This window comes from Arvicanthis niloticus, chromosome 7 (genome assembly GCF_011762505.2).
Source record: "Arvicanthis niloticus isolate mArvNil1 chromosome 7, mArvNil1.pat.X, whole genome shotgun sequence".
Taxonomy (NCBI): domain Eukaryota; kingdom Metazoa; phylum Chordata; class Mammalia; order Rodentia; family Muridae; genus Arvicanthis; species Arvicanthis niloticus.
Window position 1 is genome coordinate 2,481,612 of NC_047664.1, and position 25,656 is coordinate 2,507,267.

The 25,656-nt window shown below is 37.7% G+C and overlaps 1 protein-coding gene across 5 annotated transcripts in view; it reads right to left on the reverse strand.

The window, feature by feature from the left end:
• Positions 1 to 4,933: 4,933 nt before the first annotated feature.
• The window catches only part of Ccdc18 (coiled-coil domain containing 18), a 96,412-nt gene continuing 75,689 nt past the window's right edge, over positions 4,934 to 25,656 (reverse strand). For 3 of the 5 annotated variants that reach the window (XM_076937774.1, XM_076937773.1, XM_076937776.1), the window contains 4 exons: positions 23,172 to 23,375; positions 19,208 to 19,345; positions 14,735 to 14,935; positions 5,300 to 8,941 (listed from right to left, as the gene is read on the reverse strand). In XM_076937774.1, the coding sequence (XP_076793889.1) occupies positions 8,390 to 8,941; positions 14,735 to 14,935; positions 19,208 to 19,345; positions 23,172 to 23,375 (1,095 nt within the window). In that variant the 3' untranslated portion in view covers positions 5,300 to 8,389. The other 2 variants (XM_034509275.2, XM_076937775.1) reach the window with 2 other exon arrangements.

The window sequence follows — 25,656 nt, forward strand, 5'->3', positions numbered from 1 at the left end:
TTGAGCTTTAGTAAAATTTCTTTTATGAATGTGGATGTCCTTGCATTTGGAGCATAGATGTTTACAATTGTTCCTGTCTAAAGGAAATACAGGGACAAAGAGTGGAGCAGAGTCTGAAGGAAAGGTCATCCAGAGACTGTCCCACCTGGGGATCCATCCCACATGCAGACACCAGACCCAGACACTATTGCTGATGCCAAGAAGTGCTTGCTGACAGGAGCCTGGTACAGCTGTCTCCTGAGAGGCTCTGCCAGAGCCTGCAGCCAACTGAGCACAGGGATCCCAATGCCTAGAGTTAGGGGAAGGACTGAAGGAGCTGAAGGGGTTTATCTGCCATCAATGGGAAAAGAGGCCTTGGTCCTGTGAAGGCTTGATGGCCCAGTGCAGAGGAATGCTAGGGTGAGGCAGGTGTGGGTGGGTGGGTGGGTGGGTGGGGAAGCACCCTCACAGAAGCAAGGTAAGGGGGGGGATGGGATATCGAGTATGCAGAGGGGAACCAGGAAAGGGGATAATATTTGAAATGTAAATAACTAAAATATCCACTTAAAAATAATATATGATTTTCTTTACATATAGTTTTCTTGTTTCAGTATAATTTTGAGATTTACCTATGCTATCAATTATAAAGTTCACTCTTTTTACAATGGTTGACGCTTTAATATATCAAGCACCAGTAACATCTGAGTTTGTTTCTGCCTTAGATGGGGAAGGTCTTTTGAACATGAATATACAAGACTTTTGGTGGATGTATACTTTCATCTCTCTGGTAAAATACAAAGAAATGATACTCTTGGATCATTCAATAGATGATGAACAGTATTAAAAGAAGCTGACAAGTTTTCAAGTGGTCCTAGATGCTCTAGATATCTGATATTCAGTGTTTTGGTATTATCTTTTATATCATTGTGCATTTAATTTTTAAAAAGATTTCACTTTATGCGTGTCCAAGTGTATGTGTGTGCATCATGTATGTGCAGGTACCCTCCAGAAGAGTGCATCGGATTCCCTTAAACTGAAGCTATGTGCTTCAGAGGGGAGCAACCATGTGGAAGCTGGAGACTGAATTTGGGCCTCTGCAAGAACAAAAAGAAGTCTTAACTGCTGAGCTATTTCTCCAGCCCTGCTTTTTTTTCCTTTCAATTTTCATTTTTCTAGTGACCAAAGATGTTGTCCACTTTGTAACAGGGCACATAATCATTCATACAAACTCTGAAGAAGCATATCTACTCAAATGTGTTTGTCAATTTTAAATTTGGATGTTTGTCTTTTATGTAGTTACAGAGAACTCTTTATATCAACAACATCTATGTTATATATACTAATGGTATTCATTTTGCAGTTTGCCTTTTCATTTTCTTAATGGTGGGAAATGATAAGCGGTTATGAATTTTGAAGTCCAGCTTATTGACTTTTATAATTAGTACTTTCTGGGTCCTAACAAATTTGCCTAGCACAGGATCATGAAGTTATTCTATTTCTCTTCTAGAAGGTTTATAATGTTTATATTCATATCTATGATCCATTCTGACCTAGCTTGTTTCTGTTTGTAGTGGTTTGGATAAAAATTGACCCTCATAGGTTCAATAGTGGCACTATTAGGAGGTGTGACCTTGTTGGAGTAGGTGCAGCTTTGTTGGAGGAAGTGTGTCACTGTGGGATGGACTTTGGGAACTCAGAAGCTCAAGACAGTTCTCTTCCTGCTGTCTGTTGATCCAGATGTAGAAATCTTAGCTCCTTCTCCAGTATGTCTGCCTGCATGCTGCCATTCTTCCCACCATTATGATAATGGACTAAATCTGTAATCCAGCCCCAATTTAATGTCTTTATAAGAGTTGCCAAGGTCATGGTGTCTTCACAGAATAAAACCCAAACTAAGACTGTGTGTGTATACATATATACATACATATTTATACACATATATACATATGTATGTATGTATGTATGTATGTATGTATGTATGTAAATGCAGGGCATATGTAGCACAGCATTTGTGTAGAAGTTTGAGGACAATCTTGGTTGTGGCTGTTAGTTTTTGCCTCCTATCTGGTTTTGAGACAGGGTCTCTGGTTGCTTCTTTTTCTGCTGCATATATCAGGTTAGGTGGCCCATGGACTTCTGGAAATTCTTTTGCCAACTACCTACCCATAGATATGCTGAGATTATAACAGTTGTACTAAATGCCTAATTTATATTGAGTTCTGGGGATTTATACTCAAGTCCTCATACTTCTGCACTATCTCTCCAGCCTGTGAGGTAGATTGTATATATGATATCAAGTGAATAGTGATGTTCTTTTTTTTCCCCTGTACTTTATTTGTTAAAGACTTCAACATCAAACAACTTTAGTATCTTGTGATAACCAATTAAATAGGGCTAGGGATATAGGTCAATGTTCCTTGCTTATCATGTATGAGGCTCTGGGTTTGTATCCCAAAACAATACAGAAAAGGAGGAAGGAAAGAAGGAAAGAAAGGAGAAAGAAGAAAGTGGGAAGGCAAGTGGTAGGGAGGAAGAAAGGGAGGGAAGGAGAGAGGAAATCAATTAAGTGGTTGAGAGATAGCTCAGTGGTTTGGTTCTTCCAGAGGACTTGGTTTTAATACCCAGTACCTACATGGCAACTCACAATCATCCGTAACTTCAGTCCCGGGGAATCTGATGCTTGATGTTGGCTTCCATCAGCACCACATGAATATGGTACAAACATATAATTAGACAAACATTCATACACATATAAAAATAAACAAAATCTCAAAAAAAAAAACCCCAATCAAATAGCCAAGCATAATAGTGCATGTCTGACATCTCACTGCTTGGGGGTGCTAAGGCAAGAGGACTGTCATGAGTTCAAGGCCAGTCTAGTGGGTTCCATAGTTAGTCCCAGGCCAGCCTAGGCAATAGTTTGAGTCCCTGCCTCAAAACAAAACAACAAAAACAAAACACCTCATAAATATGTAAATATATAAAATGTGTACTGTTATATATGTGGTATTCACGTATGAATAGACATTATTTATATAATAAATGCATATATAATCCATGTTATCCAGTTGTTATAGTCAAGAACTCTCTTTTTGGATCTATTAATTTTGTAAATTTATAATAATTTTTTAAAACAGGTTAAACACTGTTAATATCCATATTGTCTTTGCCACAACTATTTAATTAAGAAACAATACAGTGCAAAACCAGCCATAGATAAAATATTAATATAACACATTTTATTTCCAAATCAGAGACCCACCAAATTTGGTCTCGGGAATTTAGTGTGGTGTCCTGTGTCTATGTTCACATGAGATGTCTTCTTTTCATGTAATGTTTTCAAATGATACTGTCTAATGATTATATTGACCCCCAAAATAAGTTGTAGGGTTTTCCTCCTTTATTTTTTGAAAAATTCCTTTAAAATAGTTACTATTTCTTCCTTAGATGTTTTCTAGACTTTATTAATATGGCAAAGTTACCTAGACCTGAAAATTCATCTAATTTGCCAAGTTAGTGACAGGTATAAAAGGTGTACCTAATATTCCCTAAATTAATGTTGATAGGGTCCATATTTATGTATTTTTCATTTTATTATTTTTTTCAATTACTAAAAAGCAGAGGTTAAAGTTTCCTACTACAGTTGTGTACTTTCTTTCATTCTTTCTTTTTAATTCTGTTAGTTTAAAGTCTGGCGTTTGAGGTGTATACATTTAAGAGTATATCTGCCTTTACAACTAGGAATCATTCTTTGTCTACAGTGACAACACCTCTCTTGGACATTCACTTTGTCTGATACTAACATAGCCCTGAAGTTTGCTTATGCTTATTGCTTGATCAATCCTATTGTTTGCACCGTTTTTATGTTTAAATTATGTCAAACTGCTGGGCATTGTGGCACATACCTTTAATCTAGAGGCAGGGGCAGGTTAATTTCTGTGAGTTCAAGGCCAACATGGCTTACATGGCAAATTCTAGGCCAGCCAAGGGTACATAATAAGACTGTGTCAAAAAAATAAAAATAAAGGCAGATTGTTTATAAGTAATACTTAGACAGCAGCCTTCTTTTGATGCTGTCTTCCTGCATAAGTCTCTCGTCATGTGCTTCTAAGATATTATGGTTTTGGTTTTCAGGATTTTACTACTATACAAATAAGTAGGTGTGTGTGTGTGTGTGTGTGTGAGAGAGAGAGAGAGAGAGAGAGAGAGAGAGAGAGAGAATTTGTCCTACTTAGACTTTACTGAACTACAGCTTTTATTTCAGTAAGTTGAGGTACTTTCAGCTATAACTCTAAATACCTTTTCTACCCCGTTTCTCTTCCTACATGCTGTATGTTGTTCTCATATGTATCCTATCATTTTATCATTTTTCTTCTTGTTCTTCAGACTGAATATTTTCTAGTCAACTGTCTTTAGGTCAACTAATATTTCTGTCATTGCCAATTGTCATTGTTTCTGTTAGGCTCATATTAGGTGTTTTAAACTTTCAAATATTGGGTGTTTTAAACTTTCAAATATACGTTTTGGTTCTAGAGTTTCTAAATTGGTGTTACTCAGATGGTACTACTGACATATGAATGGATAGGGCTGGTGAGATGGTTCCATGGTTAGGAGCACTGGCTCCTCTTCCAGAGGACCTGTTTGACTCTCAGCACCCACATAGTGACTAGTAACACATTAAGGTTTCAATGTTCAACACTTAGTGCTAATCACGTATAAATGGAGTCACTAACTCAAAACTATCACTTAACTCACAGTGATTAACTTTCTTTAGAACATATAATTCTACCATGTTAAATAATTCTATTTAAAAACAGAAATAATACCATATCTACTTCATCAGGCTGTTCTGAGGATTAAATAGGTTTCAAAATATAAAGAATCTAAAATATTAAATAATAAACAGCAAACACCCAGCAAGTCTTAAGAACTTATCACACAATGATTTGTAAATTCATAAAAGTATTATTACAAGTAAATATTTGAAAAAATAGCAGAAAATATAATAGTATGACTCAAAATGCAAATACTAAATGTACTTTTAGATATTTTAGCAATTATTGTTATGTAAGACAAAGACAAAGAACACAGTAATTTTCACCAAAAAAATCAATAAATTGACTTAATTTTCACTACAAATATAAGTATATTTTAGAAAGGTTTCTTTAGAATATTAAAATATAAAAATTTATTCAAAAATAATAAAATAACAGCTTCAATGAAATATTCACTACATACATATAATAAACAGTACAGTACCAACAATTCCATTTTTCATGAAATAGACATCTTCTTTTAATTACAATTTTCCTCCCTAGAATAATACAAAATAATAGATTAATATTATAAATATTAAAATCATATTGATTTATCATTAAAATCTACCATAACATTCAAGCACAAAATTTAAAGATAAAGTGGAAAATATTTAACCAATTGGAAAAAAAAAATCAGAAAATTTCAATAATATATTACATGGTTATAAAAATGCAAGTTTGGAGATTGTACAGAAGCAGACAGTTAAACCAGGATTTAGCTCCCAGCGTGGAACATAAAATACAGATGCAGGGGCTGCAGAGAGGGCTAAGCAGTTCAAAGACCCAGGTTTGACTCCCAGCACTCATGTCTGGTGACTCACACGTGTCTGTAACTCCACTTCCAGGAGATCCTACACTTTCTTCTAGACTCTGAAGGCACACACACTCACTTGTGCATAAATCCTCATAAACACATGTATGCACACATACATAATCATTAATAAAATAAAAATAAATCTTCAGAAATAACATTCAGACATCAATGTCACATGGTTTATACTAATATACACAGTAAGTGAGGGCAAACTGGTTATAAAAATCTAGAAAAAAAATGAAGCAAAAAGTAAGAGAGAAATACTTGTAACAGACATAGAAAAGAAGAAAAACAGAAGGAAGACTTGAGTTTAAAAAATATAGGTCAAATCTTACCATACCTTGAATTTGACATGACTTATCTATGTTCCTATATATTTTGTTGTTCTCTTGATTTTTCTTTATTTTCTACCTTTGTTTTCCCTTTAGCTGATTCTGTCACTTCTCATAATCAAATTTTGTGAACTAGTTTACTACCGGTTTTGGAAACAGGATGGTTATGAATAATATTTAATAAGTTCCTAATAGATTCTTAGTAAACTTCCTGGTAGATAATACTGGCTGATCTATATTTTACATGGCTATCCATCTAGGAAGTCCACTGAGCTTCCCTGGTAGGGTGGTATTTGTACTTTTCTACTCTCTAAGCTTTAAGTTAACTGCTTCATGGAGTTTTCCTTTCCCCTCTTCCCCACCCCAGAAACAGGGTTTCTCTTTATAGCGCTGGCTCTCTTGGAACTCATTCTGTAAACCAGGCTACCCTTGAACTCACAGAGATCCACCTGCCTCTTGCTACCTGCTGGGATTAAAGGCATGCTAGTTTTCTTGCTCTTAAGCCTCTAATACCTTTGTCTACTGGGATAGTGCACGCCTTTAATCTTAGCATTTAAGAGGTACAAGTAGGTGGAGCTCTGTGAGTTGGAGGCCAGCCAGGGTTTGCATACTAAAATTGTAAAACAAGACAAAACAAAACAAAACAAAAAAAGATCCAAACCAAAACAACAACAAAAACCACCAAATATCTATTACCTTACCCTGACTTAGATAATAACCTTGTTTATTTTTTCACAAAGAGACAATTGATAAAAGAAACTTCTCTCCCAGCAGAAACCTTCCTCTCAATTTGTTTTTTTTTAATATCCATATAACTGGTCTTCCTTTTCACTCACGTAAATGAACTGTGCTCCCCTATCTTTTACACAAGACCAACTCTGCTTCTCTAGAATCTCATTTTAAGTCTACTTGAAATATGTTTCTCATTCTGTTCTCTGGGCTAAATTACCATTTTTCCATGTCTACTGAATTATTCCTACTAAGACACAAAATGTTTATCTTTTAATAAAAAAAAAAAACAAACAAACAAAAGACCACCCTTTTAGTACTGGCTTACTGCTTTACTGTTTATGAAAATCCTGGTGTCTTGTCTCTACAAAGCTTTCACACCTATTCTCACTCACAGGTTGTCACACAGAGGCCATCGACAGCCTACATAGTAACACATGTTGCAGTCAAAATCGCTCTTTGCTTTACTTAGCAACACAGGCACAGTGACCGCCTTATGTTTTGTATTTAGCATGGCTTGTGAACTAGGATGTTCTCTTGTTTTTTTTTTTTCTATTTCATAAAATGTTTTCAGTTAACTATATTGAAATCTTAAGTCTCCATCACTACTCCATCCTCACCACCTTGTCTTTCTGTTTCTCTCTCTCTCAAATGGGGTCTCACTGTATAGTCCTGGCTGGTCTAGAACTCAGAGATCTACCTTGCTTCTTTCAAAAAAGTTGTCTTTGGTTGGTTGGTTTGTTGTTCATTTTTTTGTTTTTTATTTTTGTTTGTTTATTTTTGAGACAATACCTCATGCAGCTCAGGATAGCCTAGAAGTCACTCAACCATAAACTTCTAATCCTATAATAATAATGTATAATATTATAATATAATCCCACACAGGTGGATGCCTAGTGTATGCAGTGCTGAAGGGTGAACCTAGAACATCAGGCATAGTAGGCAGACACGTTATCAACTGAGCTACATTTCCCATCCTAGATTCCTCAATTTCTTGAGTGCTTACAGTAAAACACTTCAGGAATGACTGTTTCTGTCTCAGTTTAAACCACTTGTATAACCCAGAGTTATGGCTTTAAATATCATGTATATGCTGATATCTAAATTTTACACTTCGGTTTCAAAAACTCATTTGTTCATAATATCTCTGTACTGGCTGGTTTTGTGTGTCAACTTGACACAGCTGGAGTTATCACAGAGAAAGGAGCCTCCCTTGAGGAAATGCCTTCATGAGCTCCAGCTGTAAGGCCTTTTCTCAATTAGTGATCAAGCAGGGAGGGCCTAGCCCATTGTGTGTGATGCCATCCCTGGGCTGGTGGTCCTGGGTTCTATAAGAAAGCAAGGTGAGCAAGCCAGTAAGCAGCACCCTCCATGGCTCCTGCATCCAGTCCTGTCTCCAACTTCCTACCCTGTGTGAGTTCCAGTCCTGACTTCCTTTGGTGATGAACAGCAATGTGGAAGTGTAAGCTGAATAAACCCTTTCCTCCCCAACTTGCTTCTTCATTATGATGTTTTGTTCAGGAATATGAACCCTGACTAAGACAATCTCCAAGCTACTATGCAAATAGTCCCAATTTGAGGAAGCCTAACACTACTGGTCCCAAACATTTTGAATAAGAGAAAGTCAATATATATGGGGTCCCCCCCCCAAAGTAATAAAAATATTTTCACTGAATAAAAATATTACTTTTGGGGGGAGGTGTGTGAGAATATCCAACTTACAATCTTTCTGTTTCTGTCTCCCCAGTGCTGAGATTACAAGTATAGAACAACAAATTAATGTATCTGGTAATATGTAAAATACACACCTGATTTAAACCAGCAGCTGTTTGCAGAGAAGACTTTTTCACCAGTCTCACTTCTTTGTTTATGTATCTCAGCATTCCACTAAGAGTACTGAAGTCATTACTTTCAGAACTATCATCTTCTAGGTTATATGAGAGAGGTTTAAATGACTCTGAATGGGCTAAAGGTAGGTCTTTATGACCACTTTCCAATGCCAACGGTTGCTCTAATTGCATTTTCTTTAAGTCCTGTAGCAATTCTTCAGAGAGATCATCATTACCATGACTTTTGAAACTAAGGTCACTGGCACTAATAGAGCGACGTAGTTTTCTGCATTTGAAGAATGAAATCTGAGGATGTTTGGCAAACTTTTGATCTTGAGTATCAGGTATAATTTCTGTTGTAAATGGAGCTGATAGAAACTTGGTGTCTTCTGTCTTTTCATGTCCAGAAATTTTGGCTTGCAATCTGGTTAATTCTGATTCCTGTAGAAAAATTGGTACATAGTACATGCTCAATATATTTCTGTTTAATAAACTACTTATAAAATTATAGACTCTTAGAAGTCATCTTTGTTAGCTTCTGTCTCAGTATGGGCACTTTTTTTAGATTATTTTTATTTTTTTTTACAGTTCAGTCATTACCCGCTCCTGTTCTGAGAGTATGGGAACTTTTAAAATAATAATTCTTGAGAATTTTACAAGTGTTGTTCAAACCTTCTTCTACTACAGATAATTGCATTTTGTGAAAATTAAATATTATTATTTGAAAATTGCTCCCAATATGCTAAGGAATTTTATAAAACCTGGATTTTCCTTAGAGAATATTTAAATGTTAAAGATTTCAATCTTATACCTATAAGTTTATCTGTGAAAGTATAGAGGTGAACTATTTTTTTCTTAATCTAACATGGACATACATAAAAGGACTACTTTAAGAATTTATAATAAGAAGTAAGTACATATTAGTTATTGTCTTAGTTGTGTTTCTATTCCTGTGACAAAGCACCATGACCAAGGCAGTTTATAGAAAAAAGTATTCAATGGGGCTTACATTTCAGAGGGTAATAAGTTCATCATCATCATGGTGGGAAAGTATAACAGCAGGCAGGTAGACATGGTACTGAAGAAGCAGCTAAGTGCTTTTATCTGATCCACAAGCATGAGGCAAAGAGACAGAGAGAGAGCTAATCGGAAATGGCAGAGACTTTTGAAACCTCAGAGCCCAGTCCCATTGCCATATTTCCTCCAAAATGGCCACGTCTCTTAATCCTTCCCAATGTTCCACTAACCTGGAACCAAATATTCAAACCTATGAGCCTTTAGGGGCCATTCTCATCCAAACCGCTGCATTCCACTTTCTGGCACCCAAAGGCTTATGGCCATACCACAATGCAAAAGTCCAACTTCAAAAGACCTCACAGTCTTAACAGTTTTAAAGACAAAAGTCTCTTCTGAAACTAAAGGCAATCTCTTAACTATACTCCCTATAAAGTCAAAAAGCAAATTATTCTTCTAATATACGATGGCATAGAAAATACATTACCATTCTAAAAAGGATGAATGAGGGCATAGTGAGAAAATACTGGACCAAAGGAAGACCAAAATCCAACAGGGCAAACTCTAAATCCTGTCCAAAGGCTTAGATGGCTTCACTCTTAACAACTTTGATGATTGCAGCACAGTTTCCTGTTTTGGATGGGTTTCAGTTCCTGCCAACAGCTCTTCCTAGCAGTCATTCCTCTGCTCTAGCACCTCCGTCATCTTAGTGTCTCCAACACAATCCTAGATTCACTTTCAGGAATTGAACTGCCTTTCCCACGCTCCAATCAAGGACTCCCATGCCACAAGCCTGGCCTCTGAGGTTTCCTTAACATGGAGGGAGATTCCATAACCCCTTTCTTTATTCCTGTACTCTTCATGACTCTATAGCCAGAACCATATGATTGACTCTGGCCCCCTCCTTGAATTCTATTTGCATAAGCTTTGATTTGTTATGCTCATTAGGCACAGATAATTCCTAAACCCTTTTCTTTTCACAAGTTGCAGGGTTACCTGGGTGGGGTTCACCTCAAGGCAACAATGCCTTTTCCTGGTGCTCATTTTCTCCTCAAATTACATTATTCTTGTTCTTGTTCTTGTAGATAAGCATTAAGAGTGGTCACTAATAAACAACACGACAAAGTCATCACTTAATTAAATCCTCTTGAAATCTCTGCCTAAAAAATTAGTTTCAAACTCTTCAATTTAGCTTTAGGTAGATTTTTAGCACGAGAGCAAAATGGAGGCACATTCTTTGCCAAAACATCACAAAAAGTGGCTGGATATAAAATCAACTCAAACAAATCAGTAGCCTTCCTCTATTCGAAGGATAAACAGGCTGAGAAAGAAATTAGAGAAATGACACCCTTCACAATAGTCACAAATAATATAAAATATCTTGGAGTGAATCTAACCAAGCAAGCGAAAGATCTGTATGACAAGAACTTCAAGTCTCTGAAGAAAGAAATCGAAGAAGATCTCAGAAGATGGAAAGACCTCCCATGCTCATGGACTGGCAGGATTAATATAGTAAAAATGGCCATCAAAAAGCAATCTACAGATTCAATGCAATCCCCATCAAAATTCCAAATCAATTCTTCATAGAGATAGAAAGAGCAATTTACAAATTCATTTGGAATAACAAAAACCCCAGGATAGTGAGAACTATTCTCAACAATAAAAGAACTTCTGGGGGAATCACCATCCCTGACCTCAAGTTGTACTACAGAGCAATAGTGATAAAAAAAAAAAACAAAAACAAAAAAAAACCTGCATGGTATTGGTACAGAGACAGGCAGGCAGATCAGTGGAATAAAACTGAAGACCCAGAAATGAACCCACACACCTATGGTCACTTGATCTTTGACAAAGGAGCTAAAACCATCCAGTGGAAAAAGGACAGCATTTTCAACAAATGGTGCTGGTTTAACTGGAGGTCAACATGTAGAAGGATGCAAATCGATCCATTCTTATCTCCTTGTACAAAGCTCAAGTTCAAGTGGATAAAGAGCCTTCACATAAAACCAGGTACACTGAAAATATTAGAAGAGAAGTTGGGCAACACCCTTGAATACCTAGGCACAGGGGAAAAGTTCCTGAACAGAACACCAATGGCTTATGCTCTAAGATCAAGAATTGACAAATGGGACCTCATAAACTTGCAAAGCTGTAAGGCAAAGGACACTGTCAATAGGACAAAATGACAACCAACAGATTGGGAAAAGATCTTTACCAATCCTACATCTGATAGAGGGCTAATATCCAATATATATAAAGAACTCAAGAAATTAGACTCTAGCAGGGTGGTGGTAGCTCACGCCTTTAATCCCAGCACTTGGGAGGCAGAGACAGGCAGATTTCTGAGTTCGAGGCCAGCCTGGTCTACAGAGTGAGTTCCAGGACAGCCAGGACACAGAGAAACCCTGTCTCGAAAAACCAAAAGAAAAAAAAAAAGAAAAAAAGAAATTAAGACTCTAGACAACCAAATAACCCTATTTAAAAATGGGGTACAGAGCTAAACAAAGAATTCTCAACTGAGGAAACTCGAATGGCTGAGAAGCACCTAAAGAAATGTTCAACATCTTTAGTCATCAGGAAAATGCAAATCAAAACAGCTCTGAGATTCCACCTCACACCATTTAGAATGGCCAAGATCAAAAACTCAGGTGATAGCAGATACTGTTGAGGATGTGGAGAAAGAGGAACACTCCTCCATTGTTGCTGAGATTGCAAGCTGGTACAACCACTCTGGAAATCAGTCTGGCAGTTCCTCAGAAAATTGGACATAACATTACCTGAGGACCCAGCTATACCACTCCTGGACATATACCCAGAAGATGTTCCAACATATAACAAGGACATATGCTCCACTATGTTCATAGCAGGCTTATTTATAATAGCCAGAAGCTGGAAACAATCCAGATGTCCTTCAACAGAGGAACAGAAAATGTGGTACATTTACACAATGGAATATTACTCAGCTATTAAAAACAATGAATTTGATAAATTCTTAGGTAAATGGATGGAACTATAAAATACCATCCTGAGTGAAGTAACCCAATCACAAAAGAATACACATGGTATGCACTCACTGATAATTGGATATTAGCCCAAAAGCTCGCAATATCCAAGATACAACTCACAGACCACATGAAGCTCATGAACAAGGAAAACCAAAGTGTGGGTGCTTTGGCCCTTCTTAGAAGAGGTAACAAAATATGCATGGGAGCAAATATGGAAACAAAGAATGGGACAGAAACTGAAGGAGGGGCTGTCTGGAGAGCATTCCACCTGGGTATCCATTCCTTGTGCATTTACCAAAGGTAGACGCTGATGTGGATGCCAGGAAGTGCATGCTGACAGGAGCCTGATATAGCTGTCTCCTTAGAGGTCTGCCAGAGCCTGACATATACAGAAGCAGATGCTCACAGCTAACCATTGAGCTGATCATGGGGTTTCCAATGGAGAAGTTAGAGGACTAAAGGAGCTGAAGGGGTTTGTGGCCCCATGGGGAGAACAACAATGCCAACTAACCAGAGCTCCCAGGGTCTAAACCACCAGCCTGGGAGCACATAGGGAGGGGCCAGCTGTATATGTAGGGGAGGATGACAGTGTCAGGCATAGGTGGGTGAGGAAGTCCTTGGTCCAGTGAAGGCTTGATGCCCCAGTGTGGGGGGAAATAGTGGGTGGGGAGGTGGAAGTGGAAGGGTGGGTGGGGGCATACCCTCATAGAAGCAGGAGGAGGGGAAATGGGATAGGGGGTTCCTAGGTGCTGGGGGGAAAGGGGATTACATCTGAAATGTAAATAAAATATCCAATTAAAAACACTAAAAGAGGAGTACAAATCTAAACAGAGAATTATCAATAGAAGAATCTCAAATGGCTGAGAAATACTTAAAGAAATGTTCAACATCATTAGCTATCAGAGAAATACAAATCAAAACAACTCTGAGATTCCATTTTACACCAGAATGGCAAAGATAAAAACACAAGTGGCAGCTCATGCTGTTGGGGATGTGGAAAAGGGGAACACTCCACTCCTCCTTTGCTGGTGGTAGAGTAAACTTGTACAGCCACTTTGAAAATCAGTATGGTAGTTCCCTGGAAAATTGGGAATCAATCAACCTCAAGACCCAGTTATACAACTATTGGGCATATACCCAAAGCACACTCCATACTATCACAAGGACACTTCCTTAACTATGTTCATAGCAGCTTTATTTGTAATATCCAGAAATTGGAAACAATTTAAATGTCCTTCACCTGAAGAGTGGATAAAGAAAACAAGGTATATTTACATAATGGACTATTTCTCAGCTGCAAAAATAATGATATCATGCAATTTGCAGGCAAGTGGATAGAATTAGAAAAGATTATTCTGGATAATGTAACTTAAACCCAGAAATAAAAACATAGTATGTACTCACTTATAAGTGGATTATTAACCTTAAAGGATAATCATGCTGCAATCCACAGAGGCAGAGAGGCTAAGTAACAAAGAAGGCTCAAGGGGCAGGGGGTTGGGGGAGGGAAGAGAATGTATGAATGCCACTGTAAAGGGGAAACAGAATAGACATCTCAGGTGGCTGGGGGTTGGAGGACAGGGATGGGGACAGGAGGGATCAGGTAGGAGAAGCAAGGAGGGAGAGAGCACTGGGAGAGACGACTGGAATCGGAAGAGGAGCATCTCTGGGACAAGCTAGAAACCTAGGGCAATGGAAACTCCCAGCAATCTATGAGGATGACCCTAGCTAAGACTCCAGCAATGGGAGGGCCATGGAACCTTAACTGGCCAGATCTTATATCTAGGGAAGACTTCCAATGGAAGGACTGGGACACCAATCCAGCCACAAAACCTCTGACCTACAATTGTCCTGCCTACAAGATGTGCTGGGTTAAATGTGGCAAGTGGCCACCTGGTCCATCTTGAGACCCATGCCATGAGAGGGAGCCCAACCCTGACACTACTTGGAACACCAGGACCTAGAGGCTGGATAGCCCAGAGACTTAGGATAGAAACAATCATGACCATAAAATGTCATTTAAAAAAAGTCAATGAAATGATTCCTAACTAATATTCTGCTATACTCTTTTCTTATATTTCTTATATTTTCTTATTATATTTCTTATATTTTCTTATATTTATTTTCTAAAACAATGTATTATATTTCAAGCCAATAATCTGTCATGAAGACCTTTAGCACAAATGTATTTCATTGCTTCTATCTGCTCACTTACTTTAATAAGTAATGCTTCGTTTGCCGCTTCAATGACTTCATTCCTGTCTTGAACTTGTTGATGCAAATTGCTCACAGTATCCTGAGCTTCTTCTAATTCTTGTTTGGCTTTCTCTAGCTGTTCATTTAGTTGTTGAACAGAAGTCTTTTGAGAGTCAGCAGAAACCTTCCACTTTGCATGGTTCTCTTGATGTAAAATCATCTTTGTAATCCCAAAATTATAAAAAGGAAACAGTATGGAGTTGTTTTCAACAACATTCTAATACCTGCTACTATTATTTTTCCTTAAAAGACACTAAATGTATAGCTATAAACATCTGATTTCACACTAAATGTAATACCCAAGGAAGAAAAGAAAACAACACACTCCCACATTCACTTAATATTTAGCTATATATCATACTTGGATACAGATTTTTTTTGGGGGGAAGAGGGCTTTGAGACAGGGTTTCTCTGTGTAGCCCTGGCTGTCCTGGAACTCACTCTGTAGACCAGTCTGGCCTCGAACTCAGAAATCTGCCTGCCTCTGCCTCCCAAGTGCTGGGATTAAAGGCGTGCGCCACCACTGCCCGGCTGGATTCAGATTTATATAAATAAATTCAAAATAAATTTTTGAGACAACTTGAGAAATATGAGAAATGACTGTACATGTACTATAAAGAAAATACCCTCAAAGTTGGGTGTGGTAGTACATGTCTTTAATCCTGGCAGTCAAAGTTTATATAAAGAGGCCCTGTCTCAAAAAAACAAAACAAAACAAAAAAAACAACAACAAAAAACAAAAAAAAAACAAAAAAAACCCACAAACAACAGTAAAAAACACAGAACAAAAATAAAAAAACAAAACCTTTTTTTTTAAAAAAGGAAGGAAAAGAAAAGAAAGAAAATAGAGATGGGGGCATTTCTGGCATCAGGTCACAGTGTTGGTGGTATTGAGCAGCAGGGATCAAATTAAAAATGGACAATGTTGAGAGCGCCACCCAGGCCATGTGTAGTGGGTTGGAAGCACCACCACAATGAAGAAATGTGTGATAGAGAGTTAGGAAAGAACAGAAAAGCTGAGCAATGTGCTGGGGAGGGAACTGGAGGCATGACGGCAGTGACAAGAAGAGAGGTGAAGGCTGATGTACTGTCATCACTCATGTAGATGCAGACTCAGCCCCCAAACCTGCCTCCCAAAAGGGGAATCCCCTGACTCTGGGCAATGATATGAGAAAAGATTCCCTTTCTGGATTGGATCTCTTTGAAGAACCATTATGGTCTGTAATGCCAGTGGGGGCCATGTGGTATCTGTGGTCCATGTTGCTGTCCCAGTCTACAGTGAAACTGAGATCCACATGGACACATGTAGTCTGTGCCACTGACTGATGCCTTAGTGAGGTCCTTTGACTTTGCTGCTCAGGTGGGAGTGAGGGTGGGGTGGGTGGGTGTCCATCCTGAAGTGAATGGTATGTATCACCACCTAAGGCCATATTGAGGTCCTGCTGAGGCCATGACTAGGTCAGTGGTCCAGATACAGCCAGGAACCATGTTGATGTCTGTGGCCTATGTTAGCACCACACAATCCATGTGGATGTCCATGATGTGGGCTGCCACTAAAGCCATGCTGATGTTTGTGGGTACAGGAGAGCTGGCCCTGACACTCACCAACTCACAGCACCTTAGGTAGGCAATGGGGTGAGCACAGGAAAGCTGGTCCTACTCCATGGTTCAGGCTGTAGTGTGGGCACAGGAAAGCTGGCCCTGGACCTCTCCAGCCACACCATGGCTCTCCTCAGTTGATGGTATCTGGCCCAGATACAGCCAGAGAAAGACTCATCATCCCTTTAGGGGCTGGTAACTAGGAATCTGACCATGTCTGTGAATTTCATGACATCATTTTTGTAACAGCTGAGTAATACTTTATTGTGCAAATATATCACATTTTCTTTATCCATTATTTGGTTGATTGATATCTAGGTTGTTTTAGTTTCTGGCTATTATGAATAAAGTTGCTATGAACATAGAGGAGCAAGTGTCCTTGGGATAGGATGGAGTGTCCTTTGGGTATATGTCTAGGAGTGGTATAGCTGGGTCTTGAGGTAGATTTCTAATTTTCTGAGAAACCAGCCACACTGATTTCCAAAGTGGCTATACAAGTTTGCACTCCCAACTGTATAAAGGAGGAGTGCTCCCTTTGCTCTGTATTCTGATCTGCAAGGAGCAGGAAGAGACTATGGCTTGAACTGGCCCAGCTTGAACATTTGAGACCTCAAAACCCAACGAGGCTATACCTCCTAATACTGTTACTCCCTATTGGCTGATGGGAGCCTTTTGGTTTGGATTTGTTTTTCGCGACAGGGTTTCTCTGTGTAGCTTTGGCTGACCTAACTCACTTTGTAGACTAGGCTAGGGAAGCCATTTTTATTCAAACTACCACACCGGGCATTCAACACTCTCTTCTGGCATTCTCAGGCACTGCACACAGACATTCAGGCAAAACATCCATATACATAAAATTAAAATAAAAACTAAAAAATCCTTTTTAAACTGTACCTATAATGCTATATCTTCTTGTTTGATTTATACATTTACTTATTTTTAGGGTTTTTAGAGCCATGGTCTCATGTAGCCCAATCTGGCCTCAAGACCTTGCTATGTAGCCAAGGATGACCTCAAACCTGTTTCTCTCAAATCCTGAGATTACAGGCATATGCAAGTGTGCCTGGCTCAGTCCCCTCATTGTATATAGAAACAACACACACACTTTAAAAATAAATCTTTGTTAACCATCAAATGGAAAAAATATAAATTATAAAAATATAATTTATATAAATTATATATTTTTGTCATACTTAAAAATATCCCCATTTACTAATAACACTAAAACTTCTTTTAAAAATATTTATTTTTAACTGACTGTGTATGTAATTAAGTTAGTAAATGTCTATAGAAGGCAGAGCATAGACATGCTAGAGCTGGAGTTATAGGAAGTTGTCAACCACTGAGATCAGTGCTGGGAATCAAACCTGGGTCCTTTGGAAGATCACTTATGCTAATTGCTGAGTCATCTCTCCAATCTTAAAGGCTATTTTATTTTTTTAAATTTATGTGTATGAGTATTTTGATGCATGTATGTCTGGTACCCATGCAGGTCAGAAGAGGATATGAGACCCCTCAGCACTGATGTTACAGACGGTGGTGAGCTGCTATGTGTGGGTGCTTGGAAATGGACCTGAATCCTCTCCAGATACAAGATCACCATTCCAGCTGAGCTCCAGCCCCTAAACCCATTTAAATATTGTGAACTATCTGCTTAAAATTAATGTTACATGATTTATAAAATTAATAGCTTAAAATGGGTAACTGTAGACAAGAGATTAGAAAATATGAACAGTTAATGGCAAATATTTGAGATGGACTAATAGTTGCCCTTAAAGATTACAAAACTTATAAGAAGTGGATTCAGCTTGAAAATGTGTTACATTTTGCAGACACTATGTTTTCAAAGAGATCTGAATCTAAATGTGTTTAAATAAGACAAACTTACAAGTCCCCTTTCCTCATAGCCAATGCCTCACAAATTTTTACTAAACTCTCAATAAGAGTTTAATACAAAGGTAGGAATAGTAACATACATCTTTAATCCCAGCACTCAGGAGGCAGAGGCAGGTGGATCCCTGTGAGTTTGAAGCCTGCTTGGTCTACATAGAGTTCCACAATAGCCAGAGCTACATAGTGAGACAATGTTCCAAAGGGGAAAAAGTGTAATACAAATGCTCTTTTAGCCTTTGTTTTACAGAACAACAACAACAACAAAAAGCTTTCTTAGCACTAAACTCAATATTATTTAGAACACATACAATGATTTTGGGTAATATTTTCAAATGTTTTAAATGAAAGAAAAATATTATAATTAGTAATACTGTTAATTTTAATAAAGGTTCAGAATATATTGATAAAATGGCTCTAAGGTTGCTTCTCTGTCAGAGCAGATGTTAGAAATCACCAAGTACTGCACTACTGCATCTCCACATCACATAGAATGGCCCATGTCTATAGTAAGTATTTCCAATTTGTTTTTCACAAGTTCTACAATCAATTATAATGAGCCAGGTTCTAATCTCAGAACTTTACATATAGTAATTAATTGATTCCTTATGATAGTCCTATGAAATAACTATTATCATTATATACATCTTGGAGAGATTTAAAAACTTATTCAATTATTCAGTTAAGAAACAGAATTTGAATTCAGGATGCCTGCCTCAGGAACTATACCTCTTAACTCTAGAGCACACCAGTCTTTTAAGTGCAAGGACATTAAAGGTAGGGAATGTATTTAGCTTAAAATGAAGATCATAATGTATTACAATTACATTACAACTGCATTAAAGATTACAATAAACACCTCAAAAACTAGACTCATACTTTCATCCTAGTAAGTCAATTCATTTTAGTGGGGGCTACTGACACAAATTTAATTTTTCTTTACCTCCATATGATAAGCTTCTTTCAGAGATTCTACTTCTGAGGATAATTTCTTTATTTCTGCTTGCATTCTTGCCTCTAAATGAGCTTCACGTACTTGAGCGGCCCCTAGTTCTTCAGCCAAACGGTTTCCATGAGCTTCCTTAAAAATGACACATTAAATAAAAGTAATATAGGTAGCTTATTTGGTTCATCATAGCTAAATCAGCTCAGTACCTTAATGAAAGCAAGCTAGTCTTTATGTGAAAAGACATGCTTATTATACAGTACACTTTTGAATACTGACATTTCAGAGATAAACATTACATTCTACATAAGTTGATGAGCCAATCCTTTCTTGAAACAAAAACCACAAGATGCTGAACTTTGGCAAATAATTACCTCCACGTTGGCAGATAAGAGCCTGCTCTCAGGTATGTCTCTGCATTTTTTCTCACCATATAAATTATTTGTTTTTACAAGAATGATTTGTATTTTTTAAAAATCTGTAGGAGTGGTTTTTTTTTTTTTTCCTGAATGTATACATACATACACACATACATATATGCACAATTTGTGTGCCTGGTACCCACCAGGCCAAAACGAAGTGTTGGATCCCCTGGAACCAGAGCTACAGATAGTTGTTAGACAGACAGTTGTTAGCCACCATGTAGATGCTGGGAATTAAAGCCAGGACCTCTAAAAACAACCAAGTAGGCAGTGCTCTTAACTGTTGAGCCATCTCTCTAGTCTAATTTGTATTTTTATTCAAACCTACTTATGTTAGTTACTGTGAGTTGTGGTTATGATTTTAATTACAAGACTTTATTGGGTTTTTTTGTTTTGTTTTTTTGTTTTTTTGAGACAAGGTTTCTCTGTATAGCCCTGGCTGTCCTGGAACTCACTCTGTAGACCAGGCTGGCCTCGAACTCAGAAATCCACCTGCCTCTGCCTCCCAAGTCCTGGAATTAAAAGGATGCACCACCACTGCCCAGCATAATTACAAGACTTTACTAATGCAGTAGTCTCTCCTTGAGTAGAAGAGGTTTGTTCTCTGTTGTTTTACTTTCTGCAGTTTCAGCAACCTGCGGTCTACTACAGTCCAAAGATAATAAATGTGAAATTATAGAAATAAACACTTTTTAGTTTTAAAATTGTGGGCAATACGAGCAGCATGATGAAATCTTGTATCTCTTGCTCAGTCCACTATGGCATGAATCACCTGTTTGTCCAGCACAGCTACTATCATAATAACTGTGTTCCAGGAACCCTCCTTTGACTTAATAATGGCCCAGAAGTGTCTATCTCAAAGAGTACAGTGTGTATGTGCAGAGCTCAGCACACATCCACTAAAGGTCTTTGAAATGTGCATTTCTCATAGGTAAGAGGAAACACTAGTGAAATATGCATGGAATTATTTTGAGGTAAGAACTAAGTTAAAAGTTTTGAAACAACTCAACCAGAGTCATAAACATCTGCTACCCAACTAAAACCAGGCAAAACTACTTAGGAAGTGACACATATACTGCCCCAATAACAATAAAACCAGATATTCTATTATTTTAATTTTCCCTCTAATTGAAAAAACTAAAGTAACTAGAGAATGGACTGTGAGAATTGTGTCACAGCTCTGAGGAGAAAGGAATCCTGGCAGTCAGGAGCCAAGGAATACCACAGTCACAACACACAACAAACCTCATACAACAGATTTATTGGGAGGAAAATACCCAGGAGGGTGGTTGCCTCTGTTTGGGCAAGAAGCAGCAGAGAACTGAGCAGAGGCAGGTTTTATGACCTTAATGATGGGGATGGGGTGGAGCAGCTTTCCAGGGTAAAGATTTCCAAGGTGGGGATTGGTAGGACTTTAAGACCAGAATATGAGCTTTGCACTCTGTGTGGCAGGGCTAGATCAGCCATTAGGGCAATGAGAGTGTTCCATGGGTAGAATTTGGTGGCTGGAGGTCCTCAGGGGAGGGGCCTGGCCATTCATGTGAGTTGAAGAGCTACACGTATGACTTATATAAAGAGACTATATAAAATTCTAGATTATTCATAAAAAAATCCAGGTTTGACCCAAACCAAAAGATAAACATGAATCTATAATTAGCTTGGGATTAAAATGTAATGTTTTAAAACTTGCATTTTAAGTAATCTCCCATTTACACTTACTGTGAAATTAAATGATCTTAGTTTATCAAATAAAAGCAATTATACTGAACTCAGACAAAAATGAGATAAAAGTAGACATGTTCCCTTTTTTAGATAAACATCCCAGTATCTGTTATATTCCTACATATTCTTAATTGATCTAATAATCCAGAAATATGAGTAAAAATATAGCTAAGCCTAACAAAAACTAAAGGTAAAATTGTTTCACTATATTTCTATAATGAATTATTAAATGGAAGAGAAAGCAGAAAAATAACAAGAACTTCCAGAATAAAAATAAAAAATTTTCTCAAGGTCTAAGTAATTAAAAGTAAATCAATCTAAATTCTCTTTAAACAAGTTGTTAACTTCTGAGAAAATATGTTTTTATTAGTACTCTTGATTTTTAATAGTACTTTACCATCACAAAGCTTCTGAAATGAAGTTTTTATGAAAGTTAGAAATGTTGACGGTTTTTTATTTAGAAGGTGGCTCAAACACTTGAACATCGAAAGTGCTATGTACTCCATTTATTGAGAACTAGTGTGGCCAGGGTTCACTTCTGAAGGGATTTTATTAAAAAATAATATAATATAAAGAATTTATTAACTTTTTATTTAAAAAATTATAGCAATATGTACATAACATAAAAGTGGCTATTTTTTAAATAGTATCCCACAATGTAGCCCAGGTTAGCCTCAAACTAGAGCTTCCCCTTCTTTGGCTGACTATGTGCTGGGATTACAAATGTGGACTACCACCCCTGGTTCTACGACTTTTTTTGTTTGCTTGCTTGCTTGTTTGTTTTTCAAGACAGGGTTTCCCTGTGTAGCCCTGGCTGTCCTGGAACTCACTCTGTAGACCAGGCTGGCCTCGAACTCAGAAATCCACCTGCCTCTGCCTCCCAAGTGCTGGGGTTAAAGGCGTGCGCCACCACTGCCCAGCATGGTTCTACTATTTTAACCATTTTTAAGAGGACAGTCTGGTGACATGAAATACATAATGATGTATTTTCACACTGAAAAGTAACTGAGACAACCAGAGTGAGAAGTAAAAAATATTTTTCATGAAATAGTCATCATGGTTTACTACAGAGTAATTAATTATATCAAATATATACTTCTTCTATTTTATTGTCATTGTGGTATTTGTCTTAGTTTGGGTTTTATTGCTGTGAAGAAACACCATGACAAAGCAACTCTTATAAAGGACAACATTTAATTGGGCTGGCTTACAGTTTTAGAGGCTTAATCCATTATCATCATAGCAGGAAGCATGGCAGCGTGCAGGCAGACATGATGGTAGAGAAGAACCTAAGAGTCAGTTCTACATCTTGGTCACAGGCAGCCAGTAGAAGACTGACTTACAGGCAGCTAGGAGGGTCTCCAAGCCCATGACCACAGTGACACACTTCCTCCAATGAGACCTCACCCACTCCAAGGCTAGACCTCCTATTAGTGCCACTAGTTGGCCCAAGCGTATTAGAACCACCACAGTAATGTTAAAGTACAAAGTTATAAAAAGTCTTGGAATTACTAAAATGTCAAAATAACTTACATGTAAATCATCTCTATCATGTATTCATTGTGTTAAACCCACCCAACACCAATAACACTCTTTTACTTCTTCTCCCTTCCACAGGCACCCCGATTCTTTACTTGTCTCTTTTTGTTCTAAGATTCCACATATTAGAATAAACATGTGATAGTTTAAAAGAAACACATTCACACTATAGTACAACACAGTACACAACACAAAGAGTAAGCACTGGTGGTTTAGTGATGAGCATCATTATCTGCCCTCTTCTAAAAAGGAGTTAAAATTATTTAAAATAGGTTTACCTTCTCTTTAGAGAGTGTCTTTATATCCTCCAGTTCACCAGCAAGCCTATCTATTTCTCTCTGTGCTTGGACTTCTTGACGACGAGCCTCCACCAGTTCTGAATGAGTGTTCTGCATTTGCTCCTGTGTTAGCCTCAATTCATGCCCCAAATCAATAACCTCCTTGTACTGGGTAGCAATGTACTCTTCCTGTTCTTTTATAACCTGAAAAGCACAAGACATTTGTGGGTTTAAAAATGAAATTTATAGTTATAAGATGTATAGTTATGATTTACTTCTTTGTTTTCATAAGAGAATTGCCCTAAAAATTTATATCTTTATAAAATCTACAATAAAATGTACATGTACCACTATAAGTTAATGTAGGGAGAGGTGCTGATTCCCTAATTGGTTCTTGATTGGTCAATAAAGACGATCTGGAGCCAATTGCTGGACAGCAGGAACAGGTAGGACTTCCAGGTCCCAGGAGAAGAAAAAAAGAGACACAGGGAAAGAGTGAAATCTTTTCGGCCAGGCTTTGGAAGGAGAAACACAAAGATCTTGGGGAAGCTAGAACCGGAGGCCTCCATCAGAGGCTGGCTGCTATTGGCAAACTAATAAGGGCAGGTAATTCTGTGTCCAGCAATTATGCTGTCTGGCAAGTTCTAAAATAATAAAGCTGTTTGAGTGTTTTTCATCTGAGGAGCAAAGGAGGGCAAAGAAAGAGAGAAGCTGGGGCAGTAGCCGGGCAAAGCTAGGCAGGAGAAACAAAAGAGAAGCCAAGAGGGAGCTGGTGGAGAGTGGACAGCAGCTCACGGCTTTCCAGGGTTGGGGAGTGGTTGCGATTGATCCTGGCATAAACTGGATGGAGCTAAGGGAACTGGGAGAGGTCAGAGCATGGGCCAAGCTCCCGGGAAGGCAATAGCATGCTTTTTAAAATTACACACAACAAGTTAAGATTTTAAAAAGCCTTAATCATAATAAAATGACAAATCTCTAACTAAGTGGGAACTTTTTAAAATCTAGGGATTAAATCCAGAGCCTCAACATAATGAGCAAGTCCTTGTCACTGAGACAAACCCAACTGCTTTTTAAAAACTGTATTTGAGAGACTGTCTCAAACAGACTGGTCTCAAACTGTAGTCTTCCTGTCTCACCGTTCTGATTAACTAGAATAACAACCATGTACACCCACTGCAAGAACTTCATATATTCATCTATCTTAATTGGGGATCTTGCCCAGGCTACCTTAAAAGATGTAGTCTGGGCTAACCTTCAGCTTGAGATCCTTCTTTCTGAGCCTTCTTTCTGAATAGATTAGAGATATATGTTTCCACTCCCAGCTTAGAAACTCTTACTGAAATATTCTGCATGACTTTAATATACATAAGTTATATAACCCTTTATCATAAGGTATATAACATTTATGAAATTATCAAATACCATGGCCATAAACACACACACACACACACTCAAAACTGGGCTGCACAGAAACAAGGTAAAAGGAGGTGACTGTACAGTTCATGTGGTAATGTGCTTGACTAGCATTCCCACAAGTCTGGGTTCTCTCCTCAGCACCACATTAAACCAAGATAGACAGATGATAGACAGACAGACAGACAGATGAATATTGGCATGGAATATAGAATTAAAATTCTATTAATCTACACAGCTGGGTTGTGAATTCTCTATGAAGGTGAAACCTGTCACTCCAGCTATTATTTCCTCTAAAATATTATTAAATTAATCATTTAAATTCCTAGTAAAGGATAGGTTAAGCATTTCTTATCTGGAAACCCAAAATCTGGAATACAAAAAAAAAAAAAAAAAGCCAAGAAACACTTTAGTGAGTTTTAATTTGACAGAGATAGATAGAAAGTTCCACACTGTGTTTGGTAAACTTATTTTTTTAAAAAGTCTATAAATTATCTTCAGATGAGATACATATGATAAATATGAAACAGGAATTCATTAAGAAACGCAATATACTAGCTAAAAACCTTTTGGATACTCAACTTGTATTGCTTCTTAGAAGAAAACAAAACAATGCAAGTCAGTTCTCGGCACAACAAGGCAGGCTAGAGGCAATGGTATTTAACATCAGGTAAGAAAAGGAAGAAGCCAGGACTAGTCACAGGGCCCTGGCACTGTGCGTGGAGGCCCAGGATATAAACGAGTATAATTACCTATGAAAACACCTTTAGGCATTCACTGTCAGGGAACCAACATGACAGGGGCATTAATCATTTCCACCTCACTATTTTCCAGATTTGCTCTTAGAGACTCTGAGTTATGTTTATAATTAACCCAATAAGACAAATCAGCAACCTACAGATTGGGAAAAAATCTCCACTAACCCCACATCCAATAGAGGGCTAATAACTCAAGAAATTAACCATCAAAAAAACCAAACAACCCAATCAAAAAAATGGGGTATAGAACTAAACCAAGAATTCACAACAGAGGAATCTCGAATGGCTGAGAAGCACCTAAAGAAATGTTCAAA